The sequence below is a fragment of the Armigeres subalbatus genome, chromosome 3 (genome assembly GCF_024139115.2).
Source record: "Armigeres subalbatus isolate Guangzhou_Male chromosome 3, GZ_Asu_2, whole genome shotgun sequence".
Classification (NCBI taxonomy): domain Eukaryota; kingdom Metazoa; phylum Arthropoda; class Insecta; order Diptera; family Culicidae; genus Armigeres; species Armigeres subalbatus.
Window position 1 is genome coordinate 351,277,697 of NC_085141.1, and position 15,203 is coordinate 351,292,899.

Consider the following 15,203-nt stretch of genomic DNA (forward strand, 5'->3'; position numbering starts at 1 on the left):
TCCTCCACACAACCATACACTACAATTTACAGCAATGAGTAGTTTGCCTTATGGCACGTGCAAGCAAACAGAGCAGATGGAAATAACTCAATAATATCGAATCTTGATTAGATATCAAAATATGATGTGAACATGATTTATATAAGAGATAAAAGATCAGACGACTATATAAATATTTTACACTGAAATATCATGAGGTGATCGAGTTACGCTGTTTGTAAGAAAGGCTCAATATCAGAAAACGGAAAACTCATGAGGCAAAACGCTTTTTAGCTGGCAGCTCCTAGTGAACAAGGCACCACGCGTCGGCGAATCAGCATTCTGGTATGGATAGTGCGTGGAGACGCAAGTACATTGTAGGTTAGTGCCACTAGGGCGTTTTGCCTCGCCTCGCCAAAATGTTAGATGTTTATTTAAAATGTGGAAATTTTCGGTTTTTCCGACCTTCCCATACACTATTTTGAACCTTTTTTCGCCTAATCTACATAATTTAAGTAGTAATCTAGTTTTGTTACGGCCATCTTAATGACGGTTAATATGAAGGAAACCACAAAAGGCGTTTTGCCTCGGGGGGGCGTTTTGGGGCCTCTTTCCCTATTCTGTTCATGGGTTCTACCCGGGAATTTACCCAAAGTTGAGTTTATTCAACTCAAAATTGAGAATACCTGGATTTACACAAATTTGAGTTATTATGAGCATCCCCGGTTGAGTCGATGAATCTTGCTTTATTTTTAACAACTATCTTTAGAAAAAGGGAAAACTGCCCATTGTTCGATTTTCCCATCGATAAGTCTTTTTAACTCAAATATTGGGTGAATTTTTTGTCAGTGTGCCATGATTTTAAATCATATGGTCTCAGCAAACAGTTTTTCAGCCAACATCTTTGAGGAGAATTAATTTCTTCTCAAACTTTCAAAATCAGTTGTAAATTCTTAAGGGTCTATTTTGACAATTTCCCAAATAAACTCAAATTTTTACGTGCCATGTTCGTTCAAAACGGTTGGCTCATAAAAATGAATTTCCAAAAATTTATGTTTTTTGCGCGAAATCAGTCAAAAATTTGCTCCGAATGTTTATACGGCATTAACCTTGCGTCTCTCGAAATCCGAGATAAACAAGTTTGAGTCGTCTTTTTGCATAAGTAATACCATTATTTTCCTGCATAATATTTCTATTTTCGTCAGTATCAATTTTAGAAGCACATTTACTCCGGATCAATGCTTTTTGCAGATAGTGGAGAGTAAAAATCAATCGATGCACTTGATTGATTTTGGCCGCTTCAATCATTTCACAAAGGTTTAGTTCAAGTTCAGGTTTACAATATTGAAGGCGGTGTCAACGGTTATCAAATGTGCTTTCCAATGTGTTAGCTTGGTAATTTGTACTTTGTTAATCCACTATGTAATCAACAATTTGAACATATTCATATTTTACTCTAATATTTAAATAGGCTAGGTGTACCAGTTGTGGCTATAGCACCAGCTGTCGCACTAGTGCTTTATATGCCAAATGACCAATCAAATCACCGCAAACCAAGTTCATATCGACAAAGCATATTCATATGACACGATAACACCTTTGATTTCCTCCAAAACAAGCAAAGAATAATTGTAAAAATTGATTTTGCTTAATTTTTAACATCCTTTGCACATCCAGTTGTGACACTAGTGGTCCCAATTTGGCCAGTCCCATAGGAAAACAATAGGATTTGCCAAATAAGGAACCAAAGTTAAGAATAGTGCCACAACTGGTGCACGCGTTCCTATTATGGATTATTCAATTTTGATGATTATAACAAATTTTGTTAAGGTTTTCACAGCTATTCTAAGGAGCAGGAAGTAAAACCTTTCGCTTGATATATAAAGTCCACCCACGCCTTTCATCTATATAAAAAAAAATAGTTGTTCTTATGTATGGCGACAATCGGTACACCCACCCTAATGAAAATAATTTGCATTCGAAATTGGCCTTTTGCTTGTATTGTATTGTATTTATATTTTATTTTCAAGGCCATACTTTTCCAATTGATGAGCATTGCAGGGAACATGAATATAAGAAAATATGGAATTACTCATGAAATTATTTTAAAAACCCTCAATTTATTCATAAATTTATTATCTGAACGGATTTTGTCACTGGCTGCAACACGGTCGCACGCGGTATTATCTGCAATCTGTCTTATAAAAATAAACTCGCAACGTGCCCCGCGCAATTTTTAATTCAGTTATCACCGCTCTTCGCCGCTGGCTGGCGGTTTCTCACTGCATTGATCACCACCTATGACACCGCATTTACCACAACGCGTACAACCGCTACCACCACCGTCCTTTCCAACACCGGGCGGCACAACCATCCACAGCCGAACGGTGAAGAAGTAAATTAGCTCCATCGCACTCAACAGGCTAGCGCCAATGAACAGCCCCACCAGACCGCCGATGCTGGCAATCAGATCGGTTTCGCTGAACAGCTCCCGCCGCTTCCACGCGACAAACTGCGGCGTCCGAAAGCCCAACCATAGATTGGTGGTGGTTATGCTGGAATGGAATAGTCGGAGCGATTTGTCACTCAACCCGGGGAGACGATAATTACATAATGATGATGGGTGTTTCAGACCAACCTGTTCTCCGTTCGCTGGAACCGTTTGGTGGGGAAAACCGTGACATCGGCGTCGTAGGAGATCGACGTGCAGGCTGGGAGGCAGTCGTCTTCTGGCTTCGGATAGAGGTGGATCCGATCGAAAGACATGCTGTACTGGATGTCTTCTTGCTGTGCGATCCAACAGTAGGAGTCTTCCTTGCCGACGCTGCACGCGCTGATGTTTTCACGTCCGGGGGCCGGGAACATGGCACATCCGCAGTATTCGGTGATGTAGTCGTCCATGGATTCAAGTTCGCAATTGGCGACGGTGTAATGCTGGAAGTACTTCAGTTTTCGTTCACCTTGGTAGTAGCATTGCCGTTTGGTGGGGAGGTAGTCTTCCAGCTCGTTGGAGGTTGTCGTCATGTGAGGAGTGATGTGCAATTCGCCGTCCTGATTGGCTGGGATCTCGTAGTAAACGTTCGAGCTTTGGGGGTATTCGTTCGGCACGTGCAGGATGATTTGGAACGATGCAGTCGTGTTTGGACGATGGCGATTAGCTTCCGGGATCGATCGTTGCTGTATGGTCACCGAGACACCGTGCAGGGTTCCTATCCGAAATGCACGTATCGGATAGGAAGGAATACGATTGCTGTTGTTGTAACCAAGTTCAAGGTTCCAGGATGACACTTCCGTTATGTCTCGAAGGTATCGATAGTTTGTGACATTGGACAACACTTCCGGGTGGAACATCTGTCTCGCTGACAGCACGTTGAACGTAGCACAAGGCATTTCACCAACCAAAGTGGTCGTCACTTCACACTCCTTGTACGGATAAGCGAAGTACACGCACTCGACTCGAAACTCGCTAGCGGTGTAGTTGTGCACCTCCGGACAAATGGTGATCGCAGGAAACGGAATCTCCCATATTGGTGTCATCCTCTCATTGATTGCAATAATTACCGGAGTTTGTTGCCACTTTCGATAGATCGCTCGCGACAAAATCGTGCAAGCCGATATGGACCCGATGAAAATCGCCACCCAAAACACTTTTTCGATCGGCGACCGCTTGCTCGGTGCCAGATATTGCATCCCGTGGATGGACGAACAAGAGAAATAATCCTCGGTTAACAACCGGACTCGTGTGAAAAAGTCCCGAACTATTCTAAGAACCGTCATTTCTAATCGGCGCGCGCGTGTGTGAATCGGAAGTTGAAAGCAAACTGATCGCTCGATCGGATGTGCTCCAGATCCTAAATAGAATTAAGCCCCAGCGCAGCGTGCGACGCAGCCGGACACCGACATTGACCCTTGACAGGCTCAGTCAGTTTCAGACCGAGTGTCTGCCAGTGCGCCAACGTACGGCTCGAACGGGCCACTGGGGAATCGCGGCTGGCTGGTTGCGAGCGCGTTGCGTTGGTTGGCCGGCTGAGAAGCAGAGGCCTGATCGATGGGTAATATATTACGCAAGGAATGCACTCGAGATGCCTTTATGCACCTCTCAACTGGTTGCTCGCGGAGTGCGTGACACGCGATAAATGGTTATGGCGCTTAAATGGTGACAGTTGCATCTAAACAGTAAATCAATCGCATAACTTGCGCGGCTCAATGCAAGCAGGTTGTTATGGTGCGAACAATTGTAACTGTGCGCTAATAACTCTGCCTCGACGATGATCGGGGGGACCAAATGGGAGGAAAAAAATGTGTATCAATATTTGTTCTCCGAGTAATTGGATACCCGTATTGCCTTATTGGATGAGTGTGAACGGTTGGATCATACGTCCCGTTGCTGGTGAACTTGAGGATACTTGATATTAATTGGATGATACCAGTATTTTTGAATAACGTAAATTGAATCAGATTGCGGCATTCCCAGGTAACCATAAGCATTAAAATAAGCCATACGTGCGACTATAAGGCTACCACAGAGCTAACAAACTTCATACTGGCTCTATAATAGCCCTATATAGCCGAAAAGGCGAAATAAAGTGCTAATGGTTACCTTATCCATGTTCAAATGGGGAAAAATCTGCGAAAAGACAGCAAAAATATATGACATGTATAAAAAATTCATCTATTCGTCTTCGAGGAACCAATTCGTATATTATCACTTGCAATGATCGTAGCTTAAAATTTAAATTTTCATAAATAACCTCACTTCTGCTGAGTGATTTTAGGTTTCAAAAGCCGAGCAATTTTGACATAAATTGCAATTCCTGTCCCATTATTATTAAAAGCTTCTATATAAGTCGTTTTCGTAAATAGATACTTATAGTTTGTTATTTTATTTTGTCAAGAGCGTGCTTTTTTAAGGAAAACGTTATAAAATAAGTATATACGTCGAGTAAATACGACCGTCGTATTACGACGTGAGCACTATACAATGCAAGGACAAAAGATGATAAACTCATAGGTTTATTTTCAATGCTTATACTTTTCATTTACCATTTATTTATTTATTATCAGACTAAGGCCGGAGTGGCCTGTGCTGCACATAAAAGTCTTCTCCATTCAGCTCGGTCCATGGCTGCACTTCGCCAACCACGCAGTCTGCGGAGGGTCCGCAAATCGTCCTCCACCTGATCGATCCACCTTGCCCGCTGTGCACATCGCCTTCTTGTTCCCGTCGGATCGTTGTCGAGAACCATTTTCACCGGATTACTGTCCGACATTCTGGCTACGTGCCCGGCCCACCGCAGTCTTCCGCTTTTCGCGATGAATGGTTCTCCCAACAGCTGATGCAACTCGTGGTTCATTCGCCTCCTCCACGTACCGTCTGCCATCTGCACCCCACCATAGATGGTACGCAACACTTTCCTTTCAAAAACTCCCAGTGTCCTCCACGAGCATCGTCCAGGTCTCGTGTCCGTAGAGAACTACCGGCCTTATAAGCGTTTTGTATATAGTCAGTTTGGTACGGCGGCGAACTCTATTCGATCGGAGACAAAGTAAGACCAAGTACGTACGATTTCCAGCCACTATGCGCCTCCGAATTTCTCTGCTGGTATCGTTATCGGAGGTCACCAGTGAGCCCAAGTACACGAATTCTTCAACCACCGATACAAACTCGTGGTGAGTGGCTTACATTGCCCTCCCTTGAGCCTCTTCCTATCATGTACTTCGTCTTCGACGTGTTGATGACTAGTCCAATCCGTTTAGCTTCGCTTTTCAGTCTGATGTAGGCTTCCTCCATCCTCTCAAAGTTACGTGCCATAATATCAATGTCGTCGGCGAAACCAAATAACTGGACGGACTTCGTGAAAATCGTACCACTCGTGTCAATCCCTGCCCTTCGTATTACTCCTTCCAAAGCGATGTTGAATAGCAGACACGAAAGACCATCACCTTGCTGTAACCCTCTACGCGTTTCGAAGGGACTCGAGAATGCCCCTGAAACTGAAAACTCCGTTTTCAGCTGATCCATTTCTAGAATATCCAAATACTAGTTTTGCCCACTATTAGGTTATCCAATCTGTCAGATTCACAATTCAGCCTTCTAGGATTTTAGTAGGCAGAGCCAGGGAGTTTGTTTGCACTACAATTGATTTTTCCATCCTCGCCTTCTTTTCTTCCACGAATTTGGCAGATTGGAAACCTTGTAATGTAATAATCTTGGTCGTGCCAACTAAAAGCAGCTCCTGAGAAGTAGATCAAACGCTGCAGTCGTGAGAAGCGGGTGCGGGTAGACTCACCAGCCTACGGTGCAAGGGCCAAGGGGAGAAAAGCCGCAACAACCGGCGATAATCGCCTCCTTTACGATATTTCACGAAGTCAGATTGAAGCAAGGAGAAATTGGTGGATACCAGAAAAAGACGCGACATGTCAGTCACTCACCGATCCAACTGGCTAGTTTAAACGTTGACTCGACCACTTAGAACAACTTTTTCAAATCCTGACGACTTATCCTAATTCAGATATAGGGAAAGATTGACAACTCTCTCACGGCAGCTGGCCCAGATGATCATGTGAGAATATATTATTGAATTTCAAGAGTCCCTCCATTTGGTACTGATTAGCCAGCCTTCGATCGTCTGAATCACAAAAAATAACTGTGGGCGTCCCAATGAGGTCTGAACAAAATCGAGAGTCCTGTGCAATGGAGTCGCTGAAGTGTTGTTGCTCATCGTAATCGACGGAATCAAGGGCCTCTCTAGCAGCCCACCACCATAGAGCAATCAAACGATCTCGAATCAGAAGATAATACTGCTCTACCAACGCAACAGCGCTTTACCATGTATAGTAAACTGAATGACCTGGTCGTACACTCCCACTCATCAACGTCAGCAAGTCCAAATCGCTGTGTATATGAATAACTCCAGCTCCACGGTAGCCGGGCAAACAGTGGAGAAGAACAAAACCAGCCAACGTCGGGTGGCGGACCAAGCTCAACATTGAACATGGAGATCCAATCGACCCAGACAATGCACCAAACCTCGAATACTCAGCTCTAACGTGAAAGCTGATATGTTATACGCCAGTGAGACTTTGGTACGTATTAGTTCATATAGATTTGCAAGTATGCATCAGCCGATGTCTACGTTTTACAGCTCCAATATCAACATCAGCTCCACAGTTGAAATGGACGTAGGCCGGCCTCACACCACGTAAGAGCGGAGACTAAATCTGCAAGCAAGCTCTGGACAGGAATCTGGCGGGACATCGCAACAGAGGCAGACCTGAGATATTCTTGCGACGAAAATCTAGCAGAGAAATAAACGAAGTCGTTAGGAATCAGACTTGGGCCCAAGTCAAGGATGGAGAGAGAAGGAACCCAGTACCGTGTGGCCAATGTACCAATGTACCCATCGCTATGTTTACAAAGTAATAGAGTTTATTTTTGAACTTTTTTGGAAGAATGTTTTATCTATCTTTCTTCTATCTATATACATAAAAATGAATTTCTGTCTGTCTGAACCTTATAGACTGGGAAACTACTGTACCGATCAGTGTAAAAATTTGTATACAGATTTTTTAGGGCCGGAATGTTCTTAAGATGATTCGATACCCCTTCCCAGTCTAGAAGGGGCTTCCATACAAATGGAACACCAAGCTCTAGAATGAATCAAGAAAATGGAACAAAATCTGGCATGTGGGGGTTTTGGAAGGGAAAATATGTTTCAGTGTTAGTTCGAAACTCCTCCCCCTTCTGGAAAGAGGAGCTCCCATACAAATGAAACTTAAATTTCTGCATAACTCGAGAGCTAATTAATTTTAGGCGGAACGAAGTTCGTCGCGTCTGATAGTTTTTCATAAAACAAGTGTTACTTTAACTCTCAAAAAGCAAGGTTGTATTCAGTGTATCGTACCTTTGCTTGGAGTAAGGTACTTAAAGGCGAATCTGGAACCAGTCACCTGGGCTGACATCTCAGATGAGGCACAATGACCCCGCAGTTCACCCGTGCATGTTTCTTGCATGGGTGAATTTAGCGTCCTGTATCCTGTCTATGGGTTTGTCCGAGGTCGTATCTATTCCGCTAACATGCATGGCATTCCAATAATTCTAGGAACGTGGAATTGCAAACGTCTGCAATTTCGAACCTATGCAAGAACTTGCACTTTTCCATAAGAAAAACCAAATTTTCTTCAGAAATAAGTATCAATATTTTATATAAAATTTTGTGTTAAATTCACTACTGGATAAAAATATGTTACAAATATTCATATTCTTCATTTTCTCTAAACGTTCTTTGATATAATTTTCTATTATAATTTCAAATTTTGCATGAAATAATTGCATTTTGGACTTTTTTTTTCGTTTTCTTGTTATTTTTTTTTATTCCTCGCCCTCGTACCTCCCAAGAGCCGTCGGACATACAATCAATTTAATATTTGTATCGGCCTAAGGAATTTAGAGAGTCTGGAAAGCTCCTGTCGTCCTCCATCGATCCGTTGGTGGTGTTCAATGAGAAGCCAACAAATATTTTTATTCGTGATAAATTGACACCGCTATCGTTAGAACTACTGTATGAAATGCGTAACCTATAGAAGGAACTCTCTTTGAAATATGTCTGTCCTGGTAGGCACGGCGCAGTTCTTGTCAGAAGAGATGAGCATGCTAGACCGTTTGTTGTAAGGAATAGCAGTGACATAAGAAGTTTCATCAGTGGATGTTCACCTTATTTAGCTTCGAGTGTTTCTTTATATAAAGAACGTAAAAGGTGTTTTTTGCTCTTTATCTTATCATTTCTTTATTACGTAAAAGAAGTGAGCGACCTGCAGAATAAAAGAATTTTTCAGTTGATCGCGTATTAATATTCCTTACCATCTATAATTTCCAATGTCTAACTTGAACAATTATTCTATCATGTGAACCTAGATGACTTCAATGGAACATTCCCAACTGCGGATTCTAACACCAATTATTTATGGAACATTAGAGGAATAAATAATCTCTCAAAATTTGACACTATTCTTGAAATGGTCGATCGATGCCAATCAAGTAACACTCCGAAGCGTTGGAAAAAATATAAGTCATATCTTAGGCACGGCAAATGCTGGGTAAAGCGTACCATTGGTACTTCGCGTACCTGAAGGAATAAAATAGACCCCATTTTGCGGTCCTTAGCCTCTTACCCAGCAACTCCTATCTCTACCTCCTCGTGGCGCTGGCCGGGATACGAGCAACTTTAGGGAAGATCGGGTAACCAACCCGGTGGGAACTATGGTCGTATGCTGACAGGAAGGGGATTTGCTCCTCTCCGGAGGTGCAAATCTGATCGAGCCATTGGCCAACTTTTCAACTATAGCCTGATCAGCATCTATGCCCCAACGAACGATAAGCCTGATGTGAAGAATGAGTTCTATGAGAGTTTGATAAGGCCCACGGAGAGTGCCCAACACACGATGTAAAGATTGTCATGGGGGATGCAAATGCACAGATCGGACGAGAAAGTTTCTTTCGCCCTCTCATTGGTACCGAAAGCCTTCATTCCGCTACCAACGTTAATGGTCTGCGACTTGTAACCTTTGCTGCTGCTAGAGGGATGGCAATAAACAGCAGTACCTACTTCGCAAGTTAGAATATCCGCAACCACACCTGATAACATCCGAGTGAAGACAACTGCTCACAGATAGACCACGTACTGGTCAACGGACGACATTTCTCGGATGTTACAGATATAAGGTCCTTCAGAGGTCCTAACACCGACTCGGATCACTATCTTGTAGTTGCAAAAATTCGGGCGCAACTTGTGATAGCTGAAGCGCAGGAGAACATGGATAGAAACGATATGCGGAGGTTTTACGCAACTGTCAATGGCGCGCGGCATAGATATGTGCAATGACCGAGAGGGGAATTTGCTGACAGACAAGACTATGGTGGCAACCAGGTGGAAGGAGCACTTCGAAGATTTGTTGAACGGTGAAAATGAAGGTGTATTAAGGAGCAGGATGGACATAGTCGGCAACGGTCAAGCTGTGGAACCACCAACGCTGGACGAGGTTAAGAAGGCTCTAAACGAGCTGAAAAACAGTAAAGCTGCTGGGAAGGACGAGATCCCGGTCGAGCTTCTCAAACACGGAAGTGAGCAGCTGCATCAATCAATCCACCACATTATCCAGAAAATATGGGAGAATGAAGAACTGCCTGCCGGCTGGTTGGATGGCTTCATATGCCCAATCTATAAGAAAGGGCACAGAGTAGAATATGTCAATTACAGAGGGATCGCCCTTCTGAACTCGGCGTACAAAATCCTGTCGCGTATCCTGTTTAACCTACTGAGACCGCTTGAGGAGTACACCCGATTCTGTTTTTACACGGATTTTTTGCAAAGTTGCTCCATTTTGCATGATTCGTCGAGAAATCATAAAACTTTTTTTACACGGATTTTCGAATTTTGAACTGAAAACTTTTTTTACACGGAACGCATCTCCTGTGTAAAAAAAAGAATCGGGTGTACTTCGTCGGAGAGTACCAGGCTGGTTTTCGTGAGGGCCGATCAGCGAATGATCCTTGATAAATTCTGAGAGTACGACACCATCTGTTCATTGATTTCAAAGTAGCGTACGATTCAGTTAAAATAAATGAGCTGTGGCAGATAATGTCCGAACATGGTTTTCCGGCCAAACTGATAATAGTGATACGTGCAACGCTGGATGGCTCGAAATCAAGTATTCGGATTGCAGACGAAGAGTCAACCTCGTTCGTGATTTAAGACGGATCGAAGCAGGGTGATGCACTTTCGAATTTATTGTTCAACATAGCACTCGAAGGCGCTATCAGGAGATCTGGTGTATGGAGGAACGGCTCTATCATCACACGGTCGCATATGCTCCCGGGCTTTGCGGACGACATCGACCTTATTGGAATCGATCGCAGGTAGATATGGTTCTATCACAAACGCCCGAATTCCATTCGCCCGAATTGACCAATCGCCCGAAAAGACCATTCGCCCGAAAAAGCCGTTCACCCGAATTGATCATTCGCCCGAATGGATCATTCGCTCCAATAGACTTTTCACCTAACTTGATGAGAAGATTTTTGGTGACTTATAAAAAGAAATAGTATATTTGATTTCCTACTTATCTCATATTTTGTTGTGCACGTCTCTCACATGTATCTATATATTCATTTCGTTTATGTGTGGAATAATAAGAAAAGGTGTAAAGCCCCATTTAACATTGATTATAAATAAAATCTACTCATCACTGTCTTGCAATCCATTCATATAGAAAAAAAAGTCAGTTTCAATCGCTCAGCATTGTTGAGAGAATCAGATAATAGAATATGTTTAATGTATGCTGGTCACTTATACCGGCCCACAAACATCCTGAAATGAATCAAAACCTGACGGAATAATTAGAACCGTAGGGAAAAATAACGTTGCAAGGGTATTTATTTAAACCAATCGTCAACAGTAAGAGGCGCAAATATGAATTCACCCTTCTTTTCTTCATACATTGTTCTTTCTAAATGTATTGAAGACATTATTTCTTCCCTAAGTATTAAGGTTCGGGCAAAATTCGTTTTAAAGATAAACAAAACGAGCCACGTCGTATAATGTAACGCCGGTGACGACGTGATAACTCTCGTTTTAGAAAACATCAGCGATTGGTATTACAATCGGCCTACAGACTTCAACTTGCCTATGAAAAGTTTGTTACCTTAGCATTTCTTTATGTTAAGATATAACTAAGGCATTCAAGGAGGTTCGAAAATCTTGCTCAAAGAAACGTTTTTTTTAATGTAAGCCAATATTATGTGTGTACCCGTTAGGCATAATGGACGTTATACATAAATGACCCAAAGAACAGCCAATGACATCAAGAAGGCAGAATTATGCCAAACGACCATTATGCCTAACGTCCGTAATGCGTAACGTCCATTATGTCTATGTCTATGTCTATTATGTCTGCCTAGCGTATCGGACTCATGTGAATGGTCGCCAATCAACGCACAAAAAGACCACTAGAGACCCACTTTTTTCCCTTCACTATGGTCGGTTTATGAAAATTTCCCTAAACAGTATTCCTCGAACTTCCAATAACATTTTAGGGTGGCACAATATACGCTTTTGAAACGAGGAAGTCCTCCGTTTCAAAGCGTTCCAGAACAGTTCCAACTAGAAGAAAGAAATGCGACCACTGATACTCTACGAGGCTAAGAAGACATCTAAAATCGCAGAAAAATATATGACCTATTCGGGCGAATGGTCCATTCGGGCAAGTGGTCAATTCGGGCGAATGGTCCATTCGGGCGAATGGTTTTTTCGGGCGAATGGAATTTGGGCGATTGTTACATTCGGGCGAATGGAATTAGGGCGTTTGTGATACAATCACCAAAACCAACCTTTTTTGTACATTTTGGGCCCCCGCAAACTGTCGGCCCCGGAAACCCTTCCGGCTAAATCCAGCCCTGCATATAGTAATGCAAGCAGGATGGCCACAGCGGATTGAGAATCTGAATATATTTTCGAAGCCAATATCAGACTCTGTTGATCTTTCAAAAATTATTAAACTCTACACTTTATCAATGGATCAATCAATAAGCAAAAACTGCCGCTATGAAACGAACAGATCGAGCCACCGTAGACATGTTCTGTCAAAACAACACGAATAGAAATATGCGTATACAGTGCCGCCGTTGTTTTGATGCGGTGAGTGCAAAATGAGTTACCTTGATTGATCCATTGAACTGTTGAATATTCAGATTCATCTTTTTATTTTTGATACATTTCCTGTTGTTTCGGGAAACCATTAGTTAGCGAGGGCTTGCTCTAATGCTCATTAGATTATTTATTTTCGAATCAAAATGGAGAAATTCGCATCTCTGCTTGATACTGCAATGGAATTGGGTTGAAATATTTCTACGTACAAACTTAATTTTTTTACCGGGACCCCTGCAATTTCTTGAACTTTTATCGAGATTCACACAGGCGAGCCCCAGCAAACAGGTTTTGTTTTGCTGAAATTTCTGTCAAAGATGCTGAACATCAGCAAATAATTTGCCGAAAATAGGCTAACAAAAAACAAAATCATTTTGTCGGGATATCAGTATTTTTTTTTGCTGGGTTGCGCGGATTTTTGCCGAGCTGCAGAATTAAAAACTAATTGTGTAAGGGATCCTCCATAGAAAGATTATTTCCCATAATGTTTTCACCTCGGGAATTCGGTCCGCAGATTTTTCCCCATTTATTTTTGCATATGTGATGTTTTCGGGATTTGGGCACGAAAAATCAAAATCCCGGCCTCATTTAAAATACACGGGGCCAAAAATTTGTCGGAAAATTTTCCCGATGTGTGAGGCTATCTTAATGAGAAAAATGAATGGTCTCTCGACATCTGCTCCGATAAATACTTAAGAATTTTCCAAAATATATTCTGATGGCAATTTGAATATTTGAAGCTGCATAAACTTTGGATATTCCATCGTGAAAAATGGGGAATTTATTGGTTGATAGCTCGAACTTCTTGTTTAGGCTTTTTAAAGTCCTGAAAAAAAAATGGTTTTAGAAATTATTCTTGGGTTTCAGATTTATAAACTTTGTGAGTCAAATAAAATCTATGTCTAAAAATTCATTAAATAAATTTCTTTCATAAAAAGTCCCATTTTCACACACCAGCAAAGATTTTCCGAATAAATTCGAATTAAGGGGTGGGTATTTAAAAAAATATCGAAAATAATCAAATAAAACAAATTCATCAGAGTCGAGCTACCAGCTGACACACTAGTGCATTATACACCAAGTGGCACATCACATCACCACAAAACGTTTTCTGATCAGTGAACCATGTTCATATGACACTATAACACCTTTAATCTCCTCCAAATCAAACAAACCATATTGTAAAAGTTGTCGCACTAGTGGTCCCAATATGGCCAATCTCATAAGAAACTATGGGATTTGTCATAATAGGAACCAAAATTAAGAATAGTGCCACAACTGGTACATGCATTCCTACTATGGATTAGGCAATTTTGGCTACTATCACGAATTTTAATGCGGTTTTCACAATTGAACCGTTTGTTTGAGAAACTTCATGTTCGCGCTTAAGAACCACTGCTATCGCATAACTAAGTTAGAAATTATCATTATTGCCTTCAATCGTATTCTATCCAATACTGCTAGATCACTGACTGAATTATTAGTGTCCAAGAAGACTGGACAAGCATTTGCGTGTGTATATAATCATCATTAAATTCCACATCACACCGATCGCCTCACGATCGTTGATAGGTACGGCCGAGCCGCAGTTAGAAAACATCGCACGCAGTCAATCAGGTCCAAGCTAGCAGAAATTGTACATATCAAATAGTAGCAAATAAAACGTTCGTACGATTAGATCGTCTTTACACCACGCGTCGCGTTCTGCATATTGTATGTTATGTGAAAGACAGTGCAATAAATTCATTTCGCTAAGCAGATAGTTATCAACTTTAAGTGCGTGTATCCGACAAGTTCCGTTTAAGTTAAGTCGTTTGAGTGCAAGTTGAACACTGCATATGTAACATTTTTGGCCAAAATGAGATTTTTATATATTCTGATTCCTCGTCCAAAAATACGTATTCTGTCAAAAAACACGAAAAAAATTGTCTTGTTCAGGAATGTATGAAAATTTCTTCGTTTGTTTGAGAAACTACATATGTCCACGTACTTTGAAGAGCAATTGTGGAGTACTGCTTACATTTTTTGCACTGAAAGTGCCCCAGGGTGTTGAGTTTTGACAAAAACTATTGATCTGTATCGAAGAAATCGAAAGATTCGGTGCGAATTTGTTCAAAAACAGTTTTTTCTTGTTTTCTCGAAATAGTGTAAAATGGACTTATGCAGTTTCTCAAACAAATGATTCAATTGTTCTAATAAGCAGGAAGGGAAACTTTCCGCATGACATTAACACCATCCACATGCCTTTTATTTATATTTAAAAATAGCCATTCTTAATATGGCGACGACTCCACCTATTCCATTTAATTCCATCACTTTGCAAACTTTGATCAGTGTTTCATACTTGAATCGACTTTATAGACTAAAGACGTCTTTACTGTTGAGGTCAAAATACGTATACTTCTAAAGATTTTAAAGTAGGATGGAATGGAAATAAATGGTTCATGTAAAGTATATAAAGTGTGTATTCCACTAAATAAGCACACAATTTCCTTTTCATCAGATTTGTTGAATAATGTTTTG

General features: G+C 41.5%; 2 protein-coding genes across 2 annotated transcripts in view; both read right to left on the bottom strand.

Moving 5' to 3' along the window:
* The window catches only part of LOC134226061 (whirlin), a 596,096-nt gene that overhangs the window by 209,111 nt on the left and 371,782 nt on the right, over positions 1-15,203 (bottom strand). The window lies entirely within an intron of this gene.
* LOC134223185 (pickpocket protein 28-like) lies at positions 2,181-3,727 on the bottom strand. The gene is made up of 2 exons (XM_062702330.1): positions 2,618-3,727; positions 2,181-2,534 (listed from the first exon to the last, which is right to left on the bottom strand). The coding sequence occupies exons 1-2, from the start codon at positions 3,667-3,669 to the stop codon at positions 2,228-2,230; spliced, it is 1,359 nt and encodes a 452-aa protein (XP_062558314.1). The 5' UTR covers positions 3,670-3,727; the 3' UTR covers positions 2,181-2,227.

What these genes read in the sequence shown, in the direction of transcription:
- LOC134223185 (XM_062702330.1), bottom strand. Translation starts at nt 3,669, where the DNA reads ATGCAATATCTGGCACCGAGCAAGCGGTCGCCGATCGAAAAAGTGTTT. An exon ending in TTCCAGCGAACGGAGAACAG is followed by an intron (nt 2,535 to 2,617) that starts GTTGGTCTGAAA and finishes ATTCCATTCCAG; the next exon opens with CATAACCACCACCAATCTAT.